The sequence below is a fragment of the Triticum dicoccoides genome, chromosome 1A (genome assembly GCF_002162155.2).
Source record: "Triticum dicoccoides isolate Atlit2015 ecotype Zavitan chromosome 1A, WEW_v2.0, whole genome shotgun sequence".
NCBI classification, from domain to species: Eukaryota; Viridiplantae; Streptophyta; class Magnoliopsida; order Poales; family Poaceae; genus Triticum; species Triticum dicoccoides.
This window is the reverse complement of record NC_041380.1, coordinates 564,512,633-564,537,928: the sequence shown is the minus strand read 5'-3', so window position 1 is coordinate 564,537,928 and position 25,296 is coordinate 564,512,633. Positions and strand designations below refer to the sequence as shown.

At 43.1% G+C, this 25,296-nt stretch overlaps 3 protein-coding genes across 6 annotated transcripts; all 3 read left to right on the top strand.

Moving 5' to 3' along the window:
- The first annotated feature begins 15,833 nt into the window (after positions 1-15,833).
- On the top strand, positions 15,834-17,938 carry LOC119291027 (ER membrane protein complex subunit 6-like). The gene is made up of 4 exons (XM_037569715.1): positions 15,834-16,020; positions 16,711-16,906; positions 17,448-17,467; positions 17,609-17,938. The coding sequence occupies exons 1-4, from the start codon at positions 15,932-15,934 to the stop codon at positions 17,637-17,639; spliced, it is 336 nt and encodes a 111-aa protein (XP_037425612.1). The 5' UTR covers positions 15,834-15,931; the 3' UTR covers positions 17,640-17,938.
- A 354-nt stretch (positions 17,939-18,292) lies between these two features.
- LOC119291020 (50S ribosomal protein L7/L12-like) lies at positions 18,293-19,814 on the top strand. The gene is made up of 2 exons (XM_037569710.1): positions 18,293-18,954; positions 19,548-19,814. Exon 1 carries the CDS (start codon positions 18,345-18,347, stop codon positions 18,933-18,935), a length of 591 nt encoding a protein of 196 aa, XP_037425607.1. The 5' UTR covers positions 18,293-18,344; the 3' UTR covers positions 18,936-18,954; positions 19,548-19,814.
- A 248-nt stretch (positions 19,815-20,062) lies between these two features.
- LOC119290970 (disease resistance protein Pik-2-like) lies at positions 20,063-23,472 on the top strand. Of its 4 annotated transcripts, XM_037569673.1 has the most exons (8): positions 20,063-20,887; positions 20,990-21,087; positions 21,261-21,314; positions 21,415-21,811; positions 21,905-22,107; positions 22,236-22,933; positions 23,144-23,207; positions 23,378-23,472. In XM_037569673.1, the coding sequence occupies exons 5-7, from the start codon at positions 21,919-21,921 to the stop codon at positions 23,166-23,168; spliced, it is 912 nt and encodes a 303-aa protein (XP_037425570.1). In that variant the 5' UTR covers positions 20,063-20,887; positions 20,990-21,087; positions 21,261-21,314; positions 21,415-21,811; positions 21,905-21,918; the 3' UTR covers positions 23,169-23,207; positions 23,378-23,472. The 4 variants fall into 4 exon arrangements, with proteins under 4 accessions (XP_037425570.1, XP_037425558.1, XP_037425552.1 ...); XM_037569661.1 differs by lacking the exons at positions 23,144-23,207; positions 23,378-23,472 and having other exon boundaries at positions 21,415-21,482; positions 21,630-21,811; positions 22,236-23,112; XM_037569655.1 differs by lacking the exons at positions 23,144-23,207; positions 23,378-23,472 and having other exon boundaries at positions 21,415-21,505; positions 21,630-21,811; positions 22,236-23,112.
- The last annotated feature ends 1,824 nt before the right edge of the window (positions 23,473-25,296 follow it).

Below are 25,296 nucleotides of genomic sequence, written 5' to 3'. Positions count from 1 at the left end.
ACGGTGTCGTCTCAACGGATATCGACGGAGCCCTATTTAAAGTGAATGCGGCAGTCTCTAAAGCGTAGCCCCAAAATGATAGCGGTAAATCGGTAAGAGACATCATAGATTGCACCATATCTAATAGAGTGCGATTACGACGTTCGGACACACCATTACGCTGAGGTGTTCCAGGCGGCGTTAGTTGTGAAACTATTCCACATTTTCTTAAGTGTGTGCCAAATTCGTGACTCAAGTATTCTCCCCCACGATCTGATCGCAATAACTTGATTTTCCTGTCACGTTGATTCTCAACCTCACTCTGAAATTCCTTGAACTTTTCAAAGGTCTCAGACTTGTGTTTCATTAAGTAGACATACCCATATCTACTCAAGTCATCAGTGAGGGTGAGAACATAACGATAGCCACCGCGAGCCTCAACACTCATTGGACCGCACACATCAGTATGTATGATTTCCAATAAGTTGGTTGCTCGCTCCATTGTTCCTGAGAACGGAGTCTTGGTCATTTTACCCATGAGGCATGGTTCGCACGTGTCAAATGATTCGTAATCAAGAGACTCTAAAAGTCCATCTGCATGGAGCTTCTTCATGCGTTTGACACCTATGTGACCAAGGCGGTAGTGCCACAAGTATGTGGGACTATCATTATCAACCTTACATCTTTTGGTATTCACTATATGAATATGTGTAGCATTACGCTCGAGATTCATTAAGAATAAACCATTCACCATCGGAGCATGACCATAAAACATATCTCTCATATAAATAGAACAACCATTATTCTCGGATTTAAATGAGTAGCCATCTCGAATTAAACGAGATCCTGATACAATGTTCATGCACAAAGCTGGCACTAAATAACAATTATTGAGGTTTAAAACTAATCCCGTAGGTAAATGTAGAGGTAGCGTGCCGACGGCGATCACATCGACCTTGGAACCATTCCCGACGTGCATCGTCACCTCGTCCTTCGCCAGTCTCCGCTTATTCCGCAGCTCCTGCTTTGAGTTACAAATGTGAGCAACCGCACTGGTATCAAATACCCAGGAGCTACTACGAGTACTGGTAAGGTACACATCAATTACATGTATATCACATATACCTTTCGTGATGCCGGCCTTCTTGTCCGCTAAGTATTTGGGGCAGTTCCGCTTCCAGTGACCACTTCCCTTGCAATAAAAACACTCAGTCTCGGGCTTGGGTCCATTCTTTGGCTTCTTCCTGGCAGCTTGCTTACCGGGTACAGCTGAAGAACTTGTCGGAGACTTCATATCTCTCGACCCGGGCATGAGCTTGAAAAACCATTTTCAGCTCTTCGAACATCTCATATGCTCCGTGTCTCTCAAAATGCTTTTGGAGCCCCGGTTCTAAGCTGTAAAGCATGCCGCACTGAACGAGGGAGTAATCATCAGCACATGTCTGCCAAGCGTTCATAACGTCTTGGTTCTGTGGGATGGGTGCGTCACCTAGCGGTGCTTCTAGGACATAATCTTTCTTGGCAGCTATGAGGATGATCCTCAGGTTCTGGACCCAGTCCGTATAGTTGCTGCCATCGTCTTTCAGCTTGGTTTTCTCTAGGAACGCATTGAAGTTGAGGACAACGTGGGCCATTTGATCTACAAGACATATTGTAAAGATTTTAGACTAAGTTCATGATAATTAAGTTCATCTAATGAAATTATTAAATGAACTCCCACTCAGATAGACATCCCTCCAGTCATCTAAGTATAACATGATCCGAGTTAACTAGGCCGTGTCCGATCATCACGTGAGACGGACTAGTCAACATCGATGAACATCTTCATGTTGATCGTATCTTCTATACGACTCATGCTCGACCTTTCGGTCTTCTGTGTTCCGAGGCCATTGTGCTAGGCTCGTCAAGTCAACCTAAGTGTATTGCGTGTGTAAATTTGTCTTACACCCGTTGTATTCGAATGTTAGAATCTATCACACCCGATCATCACGTGGTGCTTCAAAACAATGAACCTTCGCATCGGTGCACAGTTAGGGGGAACACTTTCTTGAAATTATTACGAGGGATCATCTTATTTAAGCTACCTTCGTTCTAAGCAAATAAGATGTAAAACATGATAAACATGACATGCAATCAAATAGTGACATGATATGGCCAATATCATTTGCTCCTTTGATCTCCATCTTCGGGGCTCCATGATCATCGTTGTCACCGGCATGACACCATGATCTCCATCATCATGATCTCCACCATCGTGTCTTCTTGAAGTTGTCTTGTCATCTATTACTTCTACTACTATGGCTAACGCTTTAGCAATAAAGTAAAGTAATTACATGATGTTTATGTTGACACGCAGGTCATAAATAAATAAAGACAACTCCTATGGCTCCTGCCGGTTGTCATACTCATCGACATGCAAGTCGTGATTCCTATTACAAGAACATGATCAATCTCATACATCACATATATCATTCATCATTCATCACAACATTTGGCCATATCACATCACAAAACACTTGCTACAAAAACAAGTTAGACGTCCTCTAATTGTTGTTGCAAGTTTTTACGTGGATGCTATAGGTTTCTAGCAAGAACGTTTCTTACCTACGCCAAAACCACAACGTGAATTGCCAATTTCTATTTACCCTTCATAAGGACCCTATTCATCGAATCCGATCCGAGTAAAGTGGGAGAGACAGACACCCGCCAGCCACCTTATGCAACTAGTGCATGTCAGTAGGTCACGTAAGCGTATGTGTAAGGTTGGTCCGGGCCGCTTCATCTCACGATGCCACCGAATCAAGATAAGACTAGTAACGGCAAGCAAATTGACAATATCGACGCCCACAACTACTTTGTGTTCTACTCGTGCATAGTAACTACGCATAGACCTAGCTCATGATGCCACTATTGGGGAACGTAGCAGAATTTTAAAATTTTCTACGCATCACCAAGATCAATCTATGGAGTCATCTAGCAACGAGGGAGAGAGGAGTGCATCTACATACCCTTGTAGATCACGAGTGGAAGCGTTCAAGAGAACGGGGTTGATGGAGTCGTACTCGACGTGATTCAAATCACCGATGACCTAGTGCCGAACGGACGGCACCTCTGCGTTCAACACAAGTACGGTTGGGAGACGTCTCCTCCTTATTGATCCAGCAAGGGGGAAGGAGAGGTTGATGAAGATCCAGCAGCACGACGGCGTGGTGGTGGAAGCAACGGTGATCTCGGCAGGGCTTCGCCAAGCGCTGGGAGATGGAGGAGTGTCACGGGAGGGAGAGGGAGAGGCCAGGGGCTTGGGTGCGCAGCCCTCCCCCCCCCACTATATATAGGGTGCCTAAGGGGGGGCGCCGGCCCTAGGAGATCCAATATCCTAGGGGGGCGGCGGCCAAGGGGGTGCCTTGCCCCCCAAGGCAAGGGTGGCGCCCCCACCACTAGGGTTTCTAACCCTAGGCGCAGGGGGAGGCCCAGGGGGGCGCACCAGCCCACTAGGGGCTGGTTCCCCTCCCACTTCAGCCCATGGGGCCCTCTGGGATAGGTGGCCCCACCCGGTGGACCCCCGGGACCCTTCTGGTGGTCCCGGTACAATAACGGTGACCCCGAAACCTTCCCGAAGGCCGAAACTGGACTTCCTATATATAAATCTTTACCTCCGGACCATTCCAGAACTCCTCGTGACGTCCGGGATCTCATCCGGGACTCCAAACAACTTTCGGGTTACCATGTGCTAATATCTCTACAACCCTAGCGTCATCGAACCTTAAGTGTGTAGACCCTACGGGTTCGGGAGACATGCAGACATGACCGAGAAGCCTCTCCGGTCAATAACCAACAGCGGGATCTGGATACCCATGTTGGCTCCCACATGCTCCATGATGATCTCATCAGATGAACCACGATATCGAGGATTCAATCAATCCGTATACAATTCCCTTTGTCAATCGGTACGTTACTTGCCCGAGACTCGATCGTCGGTATCCCAATACCTTGTTCAGTCTCGTTACCGGCAAGTCACTTTACTCGTACCATAATGCATGATCCCGTGATCAATCACTTGATCACTTTGAGCTCATTATGATGATGCATTACCGAGTGGGCCCAGAGATACCTCTCCGTGATACGGAGTGACAAATCCCAGTCTCGATTCGTGCCAACCCAACATACACTTTTGGAGATACATGTAATGTACCTTTATAGTCACCCAGTTACGTTGTGACGTTTGGCACACCCAAGGCACTCCTACGGTATCCGGGAGCTGCACAATCTCATGGTCTAAGGAAATGATACTTGACATTCAAAAAAGCTACAACAAACAAACTACACGATCTTTGAGCTAAGCTTAGGATTGGGTCTTGTCCATCACATCATTCTCCTAATGATGTGATCCCGTTATCAATGACATCTAATGTCCATAGTCAGGAAACCATGACTATCCTTTGATCAACGAGCTAGTCAACTAGAGGCTCACTAGGGACGTGTTGTGGTCTATATATTCACACATGTATTACGATTTCTGGATAACACAATTATAGCATGAACAATAGACAATTATCATGAACAAAGAAATATAATAATAACCATTTTATTATTGCCTCTAGGGCATATTTCCAACATCCGGTACGTTACCGATAGCACCCGAAACTTTTCCGGTGACCAAAACGGGACTTCCCATATATGAATTTGTACCTCCGGACCATTCCGGAACTCCTCGTGACGTCCGGGATCTCATCCGGGACCCCGAACAACATTCGGTAACCGCGTACATACTTTACCTATAACCCTAGCATCATCGAACCTTAAGTGTGTAGACCCTACGGGCTTGGGAGTCATGCAGACATGGCCGAGACAACTCTCCGGTCAATAACCAACAGCGGGATCTGGATACCCATGTTAGCTCCCACATGCTCCACGATGATCTCATCGGATGAACCACGATGTCAAGGATTCAATCAATCCCGTATACAATTCCCTTTGTCTATCGGTACGGTACTTGCCCGAGATTCGATCATCGATATCCCGATACCTCGTTCAATCTCGTTACTGGCAAGTCTCTTTACTCGTCCCGTAACACATCATCCTGTGATCAACTCCTTGGTCACATTGTGCACATTATGATGATGTCCTACTGAGTGGGCCCAGAGATACCTCTCCGTTACACAGAGTGACAAATCCCAGTCTTGATTCGTGACAACCCAACAGACACTTTCGGAGATACCCGTAGTGCACCTTTATAGCCACCCAGTTACGTTGTGACATTTGGTACACCCAAAGCATTCCTACGGTATCCGGGAGTTGCACAATCTCATGGTCTAAGGAAATGATACTTGACATTAGAAAAGCTTTAGCATACGAACTACACAATCTTGTGCTAGGCTTAGGATTGGGTCTTGTCCATCACATCATTCTCCTAATGATGTGATCCCGTTATCAATGACATCCAATGTCCATGGTCAGGAAACCGTAACCATCTATTGATCAACGAGCTAGTCAACTAGAGGCTTACTAGGGACATGGCGTTGTCTATGTATCCACACATGTATCTGAGTGTCCTATCAATACAATTCTAGCATGGATAATAAACGATTATCAGGAACAAGGAAATATAATAATAACTAATTTATTATTGCCTCTAGGGCATATTTCCAACACCTTTACCTAGAAAGCGTTCCAAAAATTCAGAGTTTTTAGATCTTGATGCTAAATTTGATGAAAGTGGGATTAAAGAAATTAAAACCCTAGATGTTACTAAACCCACTATTATGGATTTCAAAGAATTTAATTATGAAAATTGCTCTTTTATTGATTGTATTTCCTTGTTACAATCCGTGCTAAATTCTCCTCATGTTTATAGTCAAAATAAAGCGTTTACTAAACATATCGTTGATGCCTTGATGCAATCTTATGAAGAAAAACTTGAGTTGGAAGTTTCTATCCCTAGAAAACTTTATGATGAGTGGGAACCAACTATTAAAATTAAGATTAAAGATCATGAGTTCTATGCTTTATGTGATTTGGGTGCTAGTGTTTCCACGATTCCAAAGACTTTGTGTGATTTGTTAGGTTTCCGTGATTTTGATGATTTCTCTTTAAACTTGCACCTTGCGGATTCCACTATTAAGAAACCAATGGGAAGAATCAATGATGTTCTTATTGTCGCAAATAGGAATTATGTGCCCGTAGATTTTATTGTTCTTGACATAGATTGCAATCCTTCATGTCCTATTATCCTTGGTAGACCTTTCCTTAGAACGATTGGTGCAATTATTGATATGAAGGAAGGAAATATTAGATTCCAATTTTTGTTAAGGAAAGGCATGTAACATTTTCCTAGAAAGAAAATCAAATTACCTTATGAATCTATTATGAGATCCACTTATGGATTGCCTACCAAAGATGGCAATACCTAGATCTATCCTTGCTTTTTATGCCTAGCTAGGGGCGTTAAACGATAGCGCTTGTTGGGAGGCAACCCAATTTTATTTTTATTCCAGTAATAAATAATTTACCTAGCCTCTGTTTTGGTTGTGTTTTTGTGTTTAATTAGTGTTTGTGCCAAGTAGAACCGTTGGGAAGACTTGGGAAAAGTCTTGATATCTTGCTGTAAAAAAACAGAAACTTTAGCGCTCACGAGAACTGCTGCCATTTTTATGTGGAAAGTGCTATTTATTTAATTATTTTTGTAGATGATTAATAGATAAATTACTCACGTCCAGAAATTTATTTTATAATTTTTGGGGTTCCAGATCTTGTGCTAGTTACAGGTTACTACAGATTGTTCTGTTTTTGACAGATTCTGTTTTTCGTGTGTTGTTTGCTTATTTTGATGAATCTATCGCTAGTAAAATAGTTTATAAACCATATAGAAGTTGGAATACAGTAGGTTTAACACCAATTTAAATAAATAATGAGTTCATTACAGTACCTTGAAGTGGTCTTTTGTTTTCTTTCGCTAACGGAGCTCACGAGATTTTCTACTTTAAGTTTTGTGTTGTGAAGTTTTCAAGATTTTGGGTAAAGATTTGATGGATTATGGAACAAGGAGTGGCAAGAGACTAAGCTTGGGGATGCCCATGGCACCCCCAAGATAATCTAAGGACACCTAAAATCCAAAGCTTGGGGATGCCCCGGAAGGCATCGCCTCTTTCGTCTACTTCCATCGGTAACTTTACTTGGAGCTATATTTTTATTCACCACATGATATGTGTTTTGCTTGGAGCGTCTTGTATGATTTGAGTCTTTGCTTTTTAGTTTACCACAATCATCCTTGCTGTACACACCTTTTGAGAGAGCCATACATGATTTGGAATTTGTTAGAATACTCTATGTGCTTCACTTATATCTTTTGAGTTATATAGTTTTGCTCTAGTACTTCACTTATATCTTTTAGAGCACGGTGGTGGATTTGTTTTATAGAAACTATTGATCTCTCATGCTTCACTTAGATTATTTTGAGAGTCTTAAATAGCATGGTAATTTGCTTAAATAATCCTAATATGCTAGGTATTCTAGATTAGTAAAAAAATTCTTATGAGTGTTTTGAATACTAAGAGAAGTTTGATGCTTGATGATTGTTTTGAGATATGGAGGTAATAATATCAAAGTCATGCTAGTTGAGTAGTTGTGAATTTGAGAAATGCTTGTGTTGAAGTTTGCAAGTCCCGTAGCATGCACGTATGGTAAACGTTATGTAACAAATTTGAAACATGTGGTGTTCTTTGATTGTCCTCCGTATGAGTGGCGGTCGGGGACGAGCGATGGTCTTTTCATACCAATCTATCCCCCTAGGAGCATGCGCGTAGTGCTTGGTTTTTGATGACTTGTAGATTTTTGCAATAAGTATGTGAGTTCTTTATGACTAATGTTGAGTCCATGGATTATACACACTCTCACCCTTCCATCGTTGCTAGCCTCTTTGATACTGTGCATTGCCCTTTCTCACATTGAGAGTTGGTGCAAACTTCGCCGGTGCATCCAAACCCCGTGATATGATACGCTCTTTCACACATAAACCTCCTTATATCTTCCTCAAAACAGCCACCATACCTACCTATTATGGCATTTCCATAGCCATTCCGAGATATATTTCCATGCAACTTTCCACCATTCCGTTTATCATGACACATTCATCATTGTCATATTGCTTAGCATGATCATGTAGTTGACATAGTATTTGTGGTAAAGCCACCGTTCATAATTCTTTCATACATGTCACTCTTGGTTCATTGCATATCCCGGTACACCGCCAGAGGCATTCATATAGAGTCATCTTTTGTTCTAGCATCGAGTTGTAATCATTGAGTTGTAAATAAATAGAAGTGTGATGATCATCATTTTCTATAGCATTGTCCTAAGTGAGGAATTAAAAAAAAGAGGGGAGAGAAAGGCCATAAAAAAAGAAGTGAAGGCCCAAAAAAGAGAGAAAAAGAGAGAAGGGATAATGCTACTATCCTTTGCCACACTTGTGCTTCAAAGTAGCACCATAATCTTCATGATAGAGAGTCTTTTGTTTTGTCACTTTCACATACTAGTGGGAATTTTTTATTATAGAACTTGGCTTGTATATTCCAACAATGGGCCTCCTCAAGTGCCCTAGGTCTTCGTGAGCAAGCAAGTTTGATGCACACCCACTTAGTTTCTTTTGTTGAGCTTTCATACATTTATAGCTCTAGTGCATCCATTGCATGGCAATCCCTACTCCTTGCATTAACATCAATCGATGGGCATCTCCATAGCCCATTGATTAGCCTCATTGATGTGAGACTTTCTCCTTTTTTGTCTTCTCCACATAACCCCCATCATCATATTCTATTTCACCCATAGTGCTATGTCCATGGCTCGCACTCATATATTGTGTGAAAGTTTATAGGTTTGAGATTACGTAAGTATGAAACAATTGCTTGGCTTGTCATCTGGGTTGTGCATGATGAGAGCATTCTTGTGTGACGAAAATGGAGCATGACTAAACTATATGATTTTGTAGGGATGAACTTTCTTTGGCCATGTTATTTTGAGAAGACATAATTGCTTAGTTAGTATGCTTGAAGTATTATTATTTTTATGTCAATATGAACTTTTATCTCGAATCTTTCGGATCTGAATATTCATACCACAATTAAGAAGAATTACATTAAAATTATGCCAAGTAGCACTCCGCATCAAAATTATCTTTTTTATCATTTACCTACTTGAGGACGAGCAGGAATTAAGCTTGGGGATGCTTGACATGTCTCCAATGTATCTATAATTTTTGATTGCTCCATGCTATATTATCTATTGTTTCGGACATTATTAGGCTTTATTATCCATTTTTATATTATTTTTGGAACTAACCTATTAACCGGAGGCCCAACCCAGAATTGTTGTTTTTTGCCCATTTCAAAGTTTCGTAGAAAAGGAATATCAAACGGAGTCCAAAAGGAATGAAACCTTCGGGAACGTGATTTTCGGACCGAACATGATCCGGGAGACTTGGACCCTATGTCAAGAAATAAATGAGGAAGCCACGAGGTAGGGGGGCGCGCCTACACCCCCCAGGCGCGCCCTCCAACCACGTGGGCCCCCTGTTGCTCCACCGACGTACTCCTTCCTCCTATATATACCTACGTACCCCCAAACGATCAGATACGGAGCCAAAAACCTAATTCCACCACCGCAACCTTCAGTATCCACGAGATCCCATCTTGGGGCCTGTTCCGGAGCTCCACCGGAGGGGGCATCCATCACGGAGGGCTTCTACATCAACACCATAGCCTCTCCGATGAAGTGTGAGTAGTTTACCTCAGACCTTCGGGTCCATAGTTATTAGCTAGATGGCTTCTTCTCTCTTTTTGGATCTCAATACAATGATCTCCCCCTCTCTTGTGGAGATCTATTCGATGTAATCTTCTTTTTGCGGTGTGTTTGTTGAGACCGATGAATTGTGGGTTTATGATCAAGATTATCTATGAACAATATTTGAATCTTCTCTGAATTCTTTTATGTATGATTGGTTATCTTTGCAAGTCTCTTCGAATTATTAGTTTGGTTTGGCCTACTAGATTGATCTTTCTTGCAATGGGAGAAGTGCTTAGCTTTGGGTTCAATCTTGCGGTGTCCTTTCCCAGTGACAGTAGGGGCAGCAAGGCACGTATTATATTGTTGCCATCGAGGATAACAAGATGGGGTTTTTATCATATTGCATGAATTTATCCCTCTACATCGTGTCATCTTGCTTAAGGCGTTACTCTGTTTTCATGAACTTAATACTCTAGATGCATGCTGGATAGCGGTCGATGAGTGGAGTAATAGTAGTAGATGCAGGCAGGAGTCGGTCTACTTGTCTCGGATGTGATGCCTATATACATGATCATACCTAGATATTCTCATAACTATGCTCAATTCTGTCAATTACTCAATAGTAATTCGTTCACCCACCGTAAAATACTTATGCTCTTGAGAGAAGCCACTAGTGAAACCTATGGCCCCCGGGTCTATCTTCATCATATTAATCTTCCAATACTTAGTTACTTAATTTGCTTTTATTTTACTTTGCATCTTTATCACAAAAATACCAACAAAATATTATCTTATCATATCTATCAGATCTCACTCTCGTACGTGACTGTGAAGGGATTGGCAACCCCTTATCGCGTTGGTTGTGTTTTGTTGAGGTACAAGGGACTCGCGTGTAGCCTCCTACTGGATTGATACCTTGGTTCTCAAAAACTGAGGGAAATACTTACGCTACTTTGCTGCATCATCCTTTCCTCTTCAAGGAAATCCAACGCAGTGCTCAAGAGGTAGCACATGTAGAATTAGCGTCGTGATAGCCGCACCCGCACGATGACTTTTCTTTCCTCAGCCGCTTCATTAGAAAACAAGGAAAGCCATGGCGCATGTTTGCAGCCCGTAATCCACCCATCCACGGAGTGAAGCTCGTCGGCCATCCTCGTGCCGATTGCCTCGTCGCCGACGCTCACTGCTGGTCGCTGCCCTCATCGCTGGTGGTCACCCTTGCAGCACTTGCCCTTGCCGATTCCAGCAGGGGACTGTCGCCCTCATAGTAAAAACACCGCGGCCTTGCAGCACGCCCGATGTCTCTGTCATGGCAGCATCTAGTCGTCGCTGTCGTAGCACGTCCGCCGCAACACCAATGTGTCGTCGGCCGCAGCACTCAGCGTCGCCACTTGCATCATCGGCCGGTTGAAGCTTTTTGTCACACCGGTTGAAGTTTTTTTACACGCCGATTGAAGCTTTTTCCACATGTTGAAGCTTTTTCCCGATGCCGGTTGAAGCTTTTTCCACCGTTGCTTGAAGCTTTTCCACCGCCGGTTGAGGCTTTTTCCATGGTTGAAGCTTTCTTCCACAAGTTGAAACTTTTCTCTCATGTGGGTTGAAGCTTTTCCAATCAACAGTTAAAACTTTTCCTGCAAACCGTGGTATCGTAAGTTTCGTTTCCGGTTGTGATACCGCAGACGGTGGGAAAGAAGATCCGGTAAACACATACGAGATAATTAAACTAGCAGTTCACGTCACATTACATCACCGGAGTTCATATGAAAGACAGAGTTCATACTATAGCTTAACATAATAAAAAAACTAAATCTATGCATCATCATCATCACTGGGCTTCTTAACTTGGAGGTGGCACTTCATCAGAGAGTTGGAGAGGACCAAGCTAGCAGTGGAGTTGCCAACATGCTCAAAGTGCTTGCAACGTTGAGTAGAAAGAAGCATGCCCAGGAAATTAATGCGTGCTTAGGGAGGCCCTTTGCTCAAAGAGCAAGTACTCTTTCGGTTATACTATAAGGCGTCCTTTGATTCATAGGGTAGGAAAATCATAGGAATAGGAAAGTCATAGGAAATGAGATGACATGTATCTCAAATCCTATGAGTAAGAATAGAAAAGGAGATGCCCTTTGATTCACATCATATGATTTTTTTCCATTGAGTCCAGGCTAATTCAACATGACAATGTGTACCCAAAACCCGCGAACCCGGCGGGTAAAAACCCTATTAAGGTAACGGTTTGGGACAAATAAATACCCATGGATTTATAATGGAAAAAAATTGTATCCATCGGGTAAACCAGGTATGGGTATGGAAATGCAATACCCATACCCGCGCACCCGCGTACCCGCATACCCATATATTAGTTTCTTCTAACAGTAGGCTCCATGTGTCATTCACTAAAGAACTTAGTAATTGTATCCTAGACTAACACAACCACTAACCTCGACCCAAAATCCTCTCCCTGACGCATGTGCATGATCTTGTTTAAATGCGTTGATCTTGTTTTCTGAACTGACAGTTTTGTTAATCTTATTATATAGTCTCCTTCGGTTGATTAGTTCAAAATAGGGGATGCAGAAGTACCTTCAATAAAAGAAAATTGTGTCCGTCTTATTTGTCTTGTAATTGAAAAAAAAGAATAGGTGAGAATGTTTTTCTAAAAGTTCAGGTACAGGCTACTCATTTAGAGACATTAAAACTGCACATTTTTCCAGCCCTCTCAGGCCATCAACGTCCCTTGTTGTCCGATCGTCCAATTAAGCATTTTCGGTCATCGGATTAGGTGTGAATCGTGCCTAATCTCATTTCGTTTGCTAATATCGATCCCACACCGTACTGGGCCGCTGCTCCGATTAGGTGTGAAGCATGATTTTACCGCGTGTATATGAGATTTCCTCATACTACAGACTAATTTATGGTTATGTTTATGCAAATTTAATATGTTTCATGTGATAATATATTTACAAAAATTCCTATCATTTAGTTGTACAAATAGATAGGCGCCATCAATGATCTAGTCCATGTATATAATTGGACATTGTTTAGTGTGATATATTTCATGATTATTGCTATCCATTTCTGAAAATCAATATCATTCTTTTTATTTCATCGCGCAACAAATCATCATCTATATGTGCTCAAATGCTAAAATGTGGTATATATGTACTGAAATGTTGAAGACTACATGCTGAAAATGTTGCGTATATATGTGTAAATGTTGAAAAAATACATGATGAAGTGTGAATTGGGTAAGGTCATCGAGATGGGTATTTTTTACCCGTGGGTATTACCCGCACCCAACCGGGTACGGGTATGGGAACAGTTTGAAACCTGAGGTGCGGGTATGGGCGAAAAATAATGAGGCGGGTACGGGTTTGGGCAACCATTACCCGCACCCGAACTCGGCGGGTGCCATGTTAAAGGCTAATGTTTATTTTTCTATTATGAAGGATAGGAAGAATTTCTCCATAGAAATAAGATTCCATTCTACAAACTAAAGGGCTCTAAAGGAATTTTTTCTATAGAAATCATATTCTATGAAATTCCTACAAGATTCCCCTAAACCAAAGGAGGCGTTGGGCTTCTCGCGTGGAGTACAAATGATGGACAACAGATGCTTGCCAAGTGCTGTCTCCTTCACCCACCATGTCGTATGTTGTGCAACTAGGAGAAGGAGTTGATGGACCATCTAGCCACCGCGCCGTTTGATAGTGGGTCCTTTCCTGGATTCAACCGACCGTTCATCACCCCTGAAGCTCGGGTCATGGACTGACGACATGAGGCTAGCTACCCACTTCGCACCCACCGTTGGATGTAAGAGGGCATGTCCACGGTGATCATGCCGAGGGGTGGTTTTAGCACAGGTGAAATTTGAAGATTCTTCTCAAAACGGCTAGAAAGGTATATGTGGGTGCAATATGTATTTTGTGTACGTGATTTGGTTTCACCTATATTTTTTTTGATGCAGAACCACTTTTAATAGTACAGATTTCTTACAGTCAAAGAAATAAAAAGCGTCAGCAATGTTGTCTTCGATCTTTTCTTCCCATCTTGTGTCATATAAATATGCTTGTATAGCTCAAGCACATAGTTAGTCCATAAATTACGTTGCCATCAATACCAAAACACTTAAGGTGCAAAATGCCCTTTCAGCGTCCTCATCGGCTGGAGGTCGATGCCTATCAACTATCATGGTGATGGGACTTGGACTTATTAGTACGTCGGGAAGCCGTACTACCCAGATTACTGGAAGTTGCGATATTACTCTTGGATTTGGCGTAAGTCTTGTGCTAGTGTGCCGTTAATTTGAGCGCATGCATGCGGATTTCCCACCACTTCCTGTCTAAAAGCCCGTGAGGTATAACTCTGCCGAGCTCCCGGGCAGCCGCATGCAAATTCTTTGCTCGTGTGCAGCGAGAAGTCGTATTAGGCTCTGCAGTCCTCTCGATGTCCTGCTTCGCCCATGTGCCTCCAAGGCGAGCTCATTCCTTGCTGCCATCAGCATGAATGTACTCTTCAGATTCTCCTTTTGTCTAATGATTTCATTCTTCACTTGATACTTTTTAAGATCTCTATGAAACTAACATGCGATTGGTAACTATGTTTGATTCTAGGTTGCCATATTCTACATATATAGTACTCCCTCCGTAAACTAATATAAGAGTGTTTAGATCACTACTTTAGTTATCTAAACACTCTTATATTTCTTTACAGAGGGAGTACAATAAAGAGAAAATGAATTATTATTTGAAGAGTCCGTACATTGTTCATTTTGTTAAACATTGTTAATTGCCCGTAGCAGCACACGGGTATTATGCTAGTTTTAGTGTTAAAACTTGTATAGTTGAAACATTTTTAAAATCTAAAGGTACAATGTCAGTTGCTTCAGATCTATCAAAGGGTCCAACGCCGATGAATATGGCCCGCGAGCACTGGTCTTTAGGGGCATATGCACGAAGACTTCCCATCTTTCATCAACATGGTCAAGCCGGCTCCGACGAGGCAACGACGACATTGGCGCGTCGACTGCTCGTTCTACTAGCAGTGGTGGTTGTCCGTTGGTCTAGAGATCTGGATGTAATTTTTTATTATGTTTAAGGTGCCTTTTTACTTCTGATGAATTTTATAATATATCTAAATCTTTTTCGCAATAAAATAAATTATATCGTAGGTGTGCAATTGAGGGTACTCAACTAAAACAGTGAACCATTGATACAAGCTGCAGAGGTACCTTTGTATAGGACAATTAATGTGGGGCAGAGGTAGTAGAAATTTCTTCTATACAATTATAGCCAAACAGATTTCTCCCCTCAATTTTATCACAAAATATAAAAGGACAGACTTGAACCTAGGGATAGTTCTATATTTTTTATTTTAGGGGTCTATCTGCAAAGTTTTCAGGATATTCGTGCTTTTTCTGGTCAATCTTTTAGCTTCCATCGTGTGTTTGGCTATGTAGCTTTATTTTCTATCAGTGAAATGAATTACGTGGTTGCTCTAAATAAATGCACTTGAGGCGGAACTAAGTGCCTGTATGGAAGGCATGTCCCTTGCACTGGAGTGGAGTCGGCAGGATGCCTTTGTTGAAACAAATTCCATGAAGGTCGTTAAGATGATTAATAATCCATCTCGAGATAGCTCACAGCTGGGTCATCTAGTTGAGCACGTGAAGCATCTCATGAAGCAAGGGAGGCGTTTCGTTGTCAACAAAATCTCCCAGGAAATGAACCAAGTGAGCGATCTACTTGCTCGTTTTGGTCGTCTAGAGGAACGAACGGTAGTTTGGTTAGGATCAGTGCCTGATGAAATATTAGACCTCATCCTACGAGATTGTAATGTGACTATTATTTAAACAATACAATCCCTTTACCCCGCAAAAAAATAAAAAAAATAAACGCACTTTGACAAAGTCCAAACTCCTTTTGCTCATATTTTTTCCAAGCAACTCTGCAAAACAAGTAGTATACGGTAGGATTTCCCTAAAAAGTAGACGGTAGGATTCCTGAAAAAGAGAAAAGGCCGAGGACCAGCAGGCGAAAAACCCCCTAAGACCTCCCTCAGAAAAAAAAAAAACACTACGACCCAACCCCGTCCCTGTGCAGTCGAGCCGTCCAGATCGCTGCCGCGCCAGACTCTCCGCCCCCAAATCTCGCCCGGAGAAAAGAGAGATTTCGCGGCGATGGCGGCGGCCGGCGGCACCTCCTCCGACGATGTCCCCGTCATCCAGGCGGAGAACCTCACCAGCAACGTCAGGTCCATCCTCTACAGGTACGCGCCCCTCTCTTCCGCGCACCCCCCTTCTCTTCCCGTTGGGTTCGGCGGTGAACTCGATCTGATCTGGACTCTGGAGGTGTGCTCAGTTTAGGATTTTTTTAGCTTGTTCAGGTTTGATCCGAGCGTATCTCGTGGATCATTAGCGTAATTGCTGGCCGCTGGATGTTCTAGTACAAGTATTCGAGGGAAGGGACGAGGGGAGTGGATTTTTTTTTTTCGTTTTTGAGCAAGGGGACGACGACTTTGGAATTAGTGGTTCTCCTGGAACTATGATGCGCTAACAACTTTACACAGTGAATTGGAACCTTTGGTAGCTGGGTGGTGGGCTGATTTAAAAGGATTTGCTTAGATTTTCCTGCTAGGTTGAGATGCACTGTACCCGGAACAGCCTTAAAATTGGTGAACAGCAAAGCTAAACTGGTGAAGTGATTTGATCTGCTGTTTATAGACAGTCTAATTACAGTTCAATAACTATTTTAACTTGTTTGGTTGGTGGTGGACATACATAATACTGTAGTTACAGGCTTCAAGCACTGATTGTTTTCTGTGTGATGTACACTATCCAGTTTCCTGTTTCCATTTTGGTGATAACACCTTTTCGACTATAAGGAATTACCCTAGACGTTATCTGCTATTTAACCAAACATGGTTTGTCCTGAACATGATGATTTGTTCGTTTTACAGTCGGACATTCTTGTCGATCATCAGTGGAGTTGTTGCTGGTATCTGGGGGTTCACGGGTCTGACGGGCTTCGTCTTCTACTTTCTGATAATGATGGTAGCATCTATTGGGCTCTTGGCAAAGTCAAAGTTCTCAGTCCACACGTACTTTGATAGTTGGAGCAGGATTTTAGTCGAAGGGGTTTTGGCCGGCCTTATGGTAAGCATTGTTGCCATCATGAGTATTCTGTGGTTTACACCCTAACTGCATAAACATTTTGACCCTTGGATGCTATTTTATATACTGTTGAAATATGTCATGTACAAACACTATTACCCGTCTTTGGTTTTAGTCTAAATTAATCTAGGAAGCTATTGAATATTGAGTTGGATCCAGATGAGTTCTTATTTGGTACGGCTGTAAAAACCTGAAGTTAGGACTAGGAGTTATACAAGTATATACAAGTCTAATTTGACACTATGTTGAAAGATTAATTGTAGCTTTAGATAATGCAGTAGGGCCACAATCATGAATAATAGTGAAACTTGGGAGGAATATTATCTATAGTATCTATGTTATAATGGCCACTCATGTCCGTCGATAGATGTTTCAAAATGATCCAAACACAACTGTTCATTCTACTCAATTGCCATTTGTATTCTTTATGTTCTCGTTTTCAAGTTTATCTTATAATATTTGCTCACTACAATGAGCTTTTGCTTTGCGTGATGTTCTAACATCGTGAATTTTTCATTTGCAGTCCTTCGTGCTGTTCTGGACGTATCCTTGATAAATTAATATGTGCTATTCTTTTTGAATATATCAAGCCCTTTTACTGCTTTTGTGTACCCACCCCCATCCTATTTTAACCGTTCCTCTGTTGATATATTTTTGCTTGAGTTCATCCTTGACATCTACCAGATTTGCGTACGATATCGTCCACATTTTCTGAGTTCTGATGGAAGGAGAGTCTGATGAACGCAACATGCTGCATCTTCTGATGGAAGGAGCTAATGTCAGATGAACCAAGCATATGCAAGATTTCCCCTTAACATGATGGAACAATGGAGTCTCATCGTTATCCGTTTTTGTTGTTAGTTACTACTATTACTGTCTAGTTTGGTGAACTGCAACATTGTATATGCCTATTTGATGGCCAGTGTATCAGATATCACGGTGTAAACACCACACTTAAATTCATTTACCCATGTCGTAGCTCGCCTGATGATCCAAAACAATTACATCACATCATTTCCTGCGTTCATGCTGTTGAATCACTTGCAATGAAAATGCTATTAATCTTATAGGCAATGGCTTCTAAATGTGTCCTCATTTGTTGTATATAATTCGGTTCACTTGCTTCTTAAAAACAACATATAATCTGTCTTGTGTTTTTGATCCTTTTTTGTCAAAATCTTGTGTTTTTTAGCTGATTTTGATTGATTTATTTTCTATTTTTTAAGATTATATACTACTGCTGCTTTAATTTTTGAGAGAGAAGCATGACCTCATGTAACATAATGGGCTCATTGGGCTGGGTTTACTACATGGGCCTAAGTCCAGATCCAAAGTCACAGGCCATGGTTTCATTTCCAAAACCCAATTCCCACAGAGCATCGCTCCCACTGGACCCAGAACCCTAACCTCCCTCTCCACCATGGCCTCCTCCCTCCTCCGCTCCGGCCAGCGCCTCCTCCGCCACCACCGCGGCCGCCTCCCCGCGGCCTTCTCCACGGCGGCCGCCGAGGAGCTCATCGACGTGCGCAAGCTGCCCACCGACTACGACCCCTCCACCTTCGACCCGACCGCGCCGCCGTCCCGCCCGCCGCCCTCCGACCGCGTCTGGCGCCTGGTCGACGACGTCTCCGCCCTCACCCTCGCAGAGGCCGCCGAGCTCTCCGCCCTCCTGCTCCGCCGCCTCGACATCCCCTCCGCGCCGCCCATCGCCATCCTCAACTCCGCCGCGGGCCTCGGCGGCGGCGGCGCGGCGGCCGCCGGCGCGGCCGGCGACAAGCCGGCGGCCGCGGCCGAGAAGACGGTCTTCGAGCTGCGGCTCGACTCGTTCGACGCGGCGAGCAAGATCAAGGTGATCAAGGAGATCCGGACATTCACGGACCTCGGGCTCAAGGAGGCCAAGGAGCTGGTGGAGAAGGCCCCTGCCGTGATCAAGGGAGGGTTGTCCAAGGAGGAGGCCGAGAAGATCGTTGAGCGGATGAAGGCCCTCGGCGCCAAGGTCGTCATGGACTGATCGGCCCCTGCATTTCGAGGTGAGATGAGATCTCTCTCGCGGAATTGGGAACTCAGATTAGCTTGAGCCGGCACATTGATGACTTGCTGTAGTGAAATTGTCGAGAAACTGATGGCCCTTTCACCTATATGGTTGTTGCTACCTAGGATGTTGCCCATCACATTTCATTATGATGCAATGCCTTGCTGTCTAATCCAGTAATGTACCCACAATCGCATTTCATTATGATGCAATGTGTGCCATTTGATTGCATTATTTCGCTGTGATCCTAGTAAGCAATGTGTGACATTTGATTGCATTGTTTCGCTGTGATCCTAATAACCTTTGCTGTTTAATCGCAACTGCACATTTCTGGATTTACAACTGTCCATTTGTCAGCAAGTCGAGTTATCGATTTCAGATGTATATGCAAATGTCTACTTTCTGCTGTGTTCCGTATGGATAAAATAAAGGCCGCTCTACCTTGAATGGAACTGAATCCTTGTGTGTTGGTGTATATTAATTTTCTTATTCGCACATATATCACAAATGCTGCGTTCCACTATTCCATAGAAAGAAGGAAGTAATTGTGCATTATGTATGCAAATTTAATTCTGCTCCTCATATCTGCAGGCACTGCTGAATGTATGAACCATATGACCACCATGGTTGATTGCTGCGAGCATTGTGGGACTGTCAGTGCCAATTGAATCTTTTCAGGCTCAAAGGTCACAATGCTGGATTCTCTTAGTTGCCTTCACTCTTATTTTGTTGATGAATTTTCTGTCCCTAACACGAAATGTGGAATAAAATATTTTGAAAAATCAGATAAGAAACATGTGCTGACATGCATTTGGTTTCTTGTTAGAAGTACTATGGTGCACTGCCCTTCCTTGGCTCTGTGATCTGCTTGTGTTGTGGCAAAAGATTCAATTTTGGTGTAATGTGGTGGCCAGTTAACCAACTACAGATTTGTACACTGGATTATTATGCAGTTATAAAACATGGTCAACCAATTGTTACCATACATTTGAGTTTGTGATATCATGCTCCTGGCTTCCAACCAAACTGCAACTGTGGCAACTATGAGCACCACTAGTCTCCAGCAAATTCTTCTCTTTATGTATACATTGACATCTCTCGGAGCAAAAAGGAGAAAAAGAGTCCCCTCCGCAATGCCAAGGATGCTTTTGTTGTTCCTTTTGGTGTTTCATGTGGAGTAGCTAGCCTGAGATAGGGGTTCAAAGCAGCCTGACATTAATATGCAGGGTTCAAAACAGTCTGAGAGGCAGAAAACGTGGGTTCAACAGAACAAGAGCTGCCTCCCAGATTGTTCAGGATGCTAGCTACTTCGACATGAAACAACAAAAGGATGAAGACGTACTAATCTGCTGCTGCTGTAATTATCACTGTAATTACCCTTACACGGACTACGTGGACACGTCTGCCTGCATCCCTACAGGTGGTTCAACTATCACTGTCTCCGCCATCCGCTTAACCTCTCACTCGTGTAGGAAGCAATCATCAATGCTGAACTGGGCGATGAGTTGTTCTTCTGCTGATTGGTTCAACGCCTGCAGGTCAATCCGAGAGAGTGTTATTTTAAATAAACAAACCATCCATGAAAAAAGGAGGGAGCACCTAAGAAATAATTTAGAGGCCAACGACCTGCTGGTGTAGGGGCCCTGTTGGAGATGCTCTAAGAAAACAAATGACTAATCCTTCCATGCAAAGCCATATTATATGCTGGCGTAGTGCTACTAGTAGCTGTTGCTTCCTCTGTTAATGATGTAACCAATTCATTAGCCATAAAATAGACACAACCTGCCTCGCCCGTTGACCTCCTAACCACGCTCCTCAGCCTTACTTGGTAGTCCCATCGACATCTCTGATCTCGTTTCTTGGTGTTGTATCTTTGGCGACTCCATTCTTCAATGCGGCTGAACAACAAGTGGTTGTTGATTTCTATCAAGGTTTGTTCTTTTTTCCCCTTCTCTCCCTTGGGTTGAGCTTTTGAATTGGAATTTGTGCTTTTCTGGTCTGATTGAGTACTTGATCTATTGTTGTTGTTCCAGACTTGTGATCGAGCCAGCTTGCATTTGGTTGCAGAAATATTATTTACCTGCAGATCGACCGAGCTGCTACAGCTCTTGTTTACCTAGCATCGCAGCAGGTAAATCTTTTGAGCTAGTTTGGATTCTCCAGTTCAATGGCATGTTCAACAATGGTAAAATAGACACTGCTAACCTACGGTAGCTCCTAACCACACTACTCAGCCTTACTTGGTCATCCCCTGTCCATCTGGACCAACTAGTATTAATCTCTTTTCTTGGTGTGGTATTCCAGCGACTCCATTCTTCATTGCGGTTGAACAAGAAGTGGCTGTTGATTTCTGTCAAGGTTTGCCTTTTTCTCTTCTCTCCCCTGGGTTAAGCTTTTGAATTGGAAGTTTGTGTTTTTTTGGTCCGAGTGAGTTCTTGATCTATTGTTGTTGTTCCAGGCTTGAGATCTAACCAGCTTGGTTGCGGAAATCTTGGGTGCATTGTTGGTCGGGGAACTTGATCTGTGGTGCGCCGCTCTCTTCTCCTGCGGTTCGGGCACACTTCTTATTTACCTCGCATCGCAGCAGATAAATCTTTTGAGCTAGTTTGGTTGTTTTAGAGTACGATGCTATGGTTCACCAATAGTAAGAACTTCAATTTTCACCTCTCTTAGCGATAGGCTAGCCGGCTGTGGGCATCCAGGAGCTGGTGGCCTGTCGAGCGGGTGTGCCCGAACTGATTCACCTGCTCATCCTTGGGAAACAGAGTTGACTTTTGAAAGATGTAAACGCTACCACATAGATGGAACAGATCCAGATGTTTCAAGTCTGAATGAATGTGCAGCACAAACCAAAGGTAATGCCTTACGTACTTACACGGAATCAAGTTATGGTTGATGTGCTTTGGCATTTTCATACTAAGAAATGCCAGCGAAAATTAACATGGCAGATCGAGCGACTGTGATGGAGGCCGTGGTGAGCGCCTCCCAGGGAGCCGTGCAGATCCTGTTGGGGAAGCTTGGCAACGTCCTTGCCACCAAATATGCGCTTCTCGGCGGTGTTCGTGGGGAGATCCAGGAGCTCAAGGATGAGCTCGAGAGCATGACCCCGTGTCTCCGCGACCTCGCGGATGACGATGATCACAACGAACAAGTAATGCAAATGCTACTAGATGGATCTTTTTAATTGAACTTTTTGATAGCAAGGAAAACATGCCTCTTGTAATGAGATGAGATAAACACTGGCATGATTAACTGATGTGCTCATTCATGTATGTGCAGACCAGGATTTGGATGAAACAAGTGAGGGAGGTCGCGTTCGATGTGGAGGACTGTGTGGACAGGTTCTGGCATCACCTCAGCGAGAATCATGGAGACCGTCAAGGACTCCTGGAATACCTCCATAGGATGTTCAACATGGTGCGAACATTGAGGGTGCGGCACAAGATGGCTACCGATATCCAGGGCCTCAAATCTCGTGCCCAGAAAGTGAGTGATCGGAGGCTCAGGTACACGTGCACTCAGAAAGTGAGTGACGACCTGGCTGGACGATCGGGCAAAGCGCTTGATACTTCGTACAGCCACCTCGACAACCTGGACCGCTGGCTGCCAGCAATACATGGTGACGGGTCCGGGCTAGTCGGGATGGGCAACATGACTGATGCCGTGGTTAGCCTGCTGAACGAGCAACGCCAGGCGGCGGGGAGTCCCCGAGTGCTGTCCATAGTGGGGTTTGGTGGTCTCGGCAAGACCACCCTCGCGGCGACCGTCTACAACACCCCAGAGTTGGGCGGTATCCAGTGCCGTGCTTTCGTTCCAGTGTCCCAGACATACGACACCCGTTCTCTTCTTGAGTCCATGTTGAAGCAGCTTTCGGCTAAAGCTGACAATGATGAACATGAAGATCTCCTCAGGAACATTAGACGCTGGGACATAAGCAAACTAGTTGACAATATCAAACAACGTTTGAAGCAGAAGAGGTACGTAGTTAACCACTTTTATTACTATTATTTTTTAAGTAGTGTCTTCTTATGGCATATATTCCCTCTGTTTCAAAAAATATAAAGATGTTATAGTTTTGTCTTCCAGTGAAACTCCTTTCAATCTGACCAAGTTTAAAGTGGGGAGATTTATAGTTTTTCACCTACCCACAGTGCCAATTACAAGAATCTGTACTTACTTTATTTCAGTTCGCAGAAATTGAAGCTCCATTAGCATCTCTCTTCATCATCTTGTTCCTCCATTTCAACGAAGGTACCCATCTAGTGCTGTCTTTAATGCCTCTATCCAAAGGCTTACTGGTAAACTCGAGTGACTAAGCATGCTTCGCACCATATCCATAAGGGTGCGGTTGCGGCGCTCGGCCACACCATTTTGTTGTGGTTCACCAGGCATTGAGTACTGAGCAATGATTCCATTTTCAGATAAGAACTTGGCAAAAGGTCCAGGAATCTGCCCATAAGGAGCATGCCTACCATAATACTCTCCCCCGCGATCAGACCGTACAACTTTGATTTTTGCGTTCAGTTGATTTTCAACCTCCGCTTTATAGACTTTGAATTTCTCCAAAGCTTCCGACCGGTCACGCATGGGATAAATATACCCATAGCGGGAAAAGTCATCTGTGAATGTAATGAACGAATCAAAACCATCTACAGACTTAATATTAAGGGGTCCACATATGTCGGTGTGAATTAATTCTAAAACCCTTGTGGCTCTAACTGCTCCTTTCTTAATTGTTTTTGCAAATTTTCCTTTAATGCAGTCGACACATTTGTCTGCATCTGAGAAGTCTAATGGGAGGAGTATTTCATTTTTAACTAAGCGTTCCATTCTCCCCCTCGAAATGTGGCCCAAACGACAATGCCACAATTTCGAAGAATTACTTACTCCTTTCCATTTCTTCTCAACATTAATTTCATCACTCACATGCATAACTGAATCATTATGAAGAGATAACATGTATAGTTGGCCTCGTCTAACACCGATGCCTACATTCTTATTACATTTGATCAAAGCAAATAGTTTCTTGCCAAAATGACACTCATACATATCATCATCTAAACGAGAAACTGAAATCAAATTCCTACTTAAGGTAGGCATATAAATAACATTATTCAATCTAGGAGTGTGGCCAGTGTGTAGCTCCAACGTGAGAGATCCCACAGCTTCAACATCGGCCTCAACTCCGTTCGCAACCTTAAGCTTTCTTGTTCCTCCTCTTATGGTTTGGATCGTATCGAATCCCTGCATAGATTTAGCAACGTGAGTGGTTGCCCCTGAATCAATCCACCATGACTTTATTGAAAAATCAACATAAAGTGATTCATCTACAAAAGTAATTTCATCAATACCTCTTTTGTTCATCCATTTTAGAAAGCCTGGGCAGTCCCTTTGATAGTGTCCCTCTTCTTTGCAGAAGTTACAAGCATTTTCTCCAGCAGTGGAGCTGCTAGGAGCAGAAGAAGAACCACCGGATTCTTTACCCTTGAATGCCTTAGGGTTGAATGGCTTAGTGCCTTCTTTCTTGACTTGCCTTTTCTGAGGCTTAGGGAAACCTTGTCCGTCATGCTTTCTCTTGTTAGAGCCAACATGAAAGACATGGTCTTTCTTCTGCCTCATGATCCTTTCTTCCTCCTGGACGATCCTTGCGGTCATCTCAGAGAGTGGCCATTTTTCCTTTAGAGAGTTATAGTTGACCTTAAATTGTTCAAACTCTTCAGGAAGAGACTCAAGAATAATTATGACAAGAAGGGCTTCACTTAAAGAACACTCCAAAGCCTTAAGCTTGGTGAAAGCATTTACCACCCTCAATATGTGCTGCCTAACATTTCTGTCAATAGTGTATTTCTGAAGAAGTTTAGCAAAAAGCTCATGAGCATACACTTTGTCGGAGCCTTTAAATTGCTCCTCCATTTTAGTGAGGAAATCTTTAGCAGTATATTTCTTAGGGAGTGCTTCAGAAATGTCCGGCGATATTGTCGCTTTCATGATGAGAAGCGCAATATGGTTGGACTTATTCCACTTTTCCATCTTAACATCATACTCCTTCTTGAGTTCTGCATACCCTGTGACACCCGCCACAGGTGCCACAGGTTTTTCTTCCCTCAAGGCATAGTCAAATTCATTACAACCCAAACATAATTCGACTTGGGACTTCCAACGAGGGAAGTTACTCCCCGTAAGTGGTTCGATCGTGTCGGACCGGAATGGAGCGGAAGCTGAAATCATCATAAAAGTTCATAAGTAAAGTTGCATGATTATAAATTTACGTTGGTAAATAAACAAACATGCCAAGTATTTAATTTCAACTCCATGTCAAAACACCGTTGGGCAAAAAAAA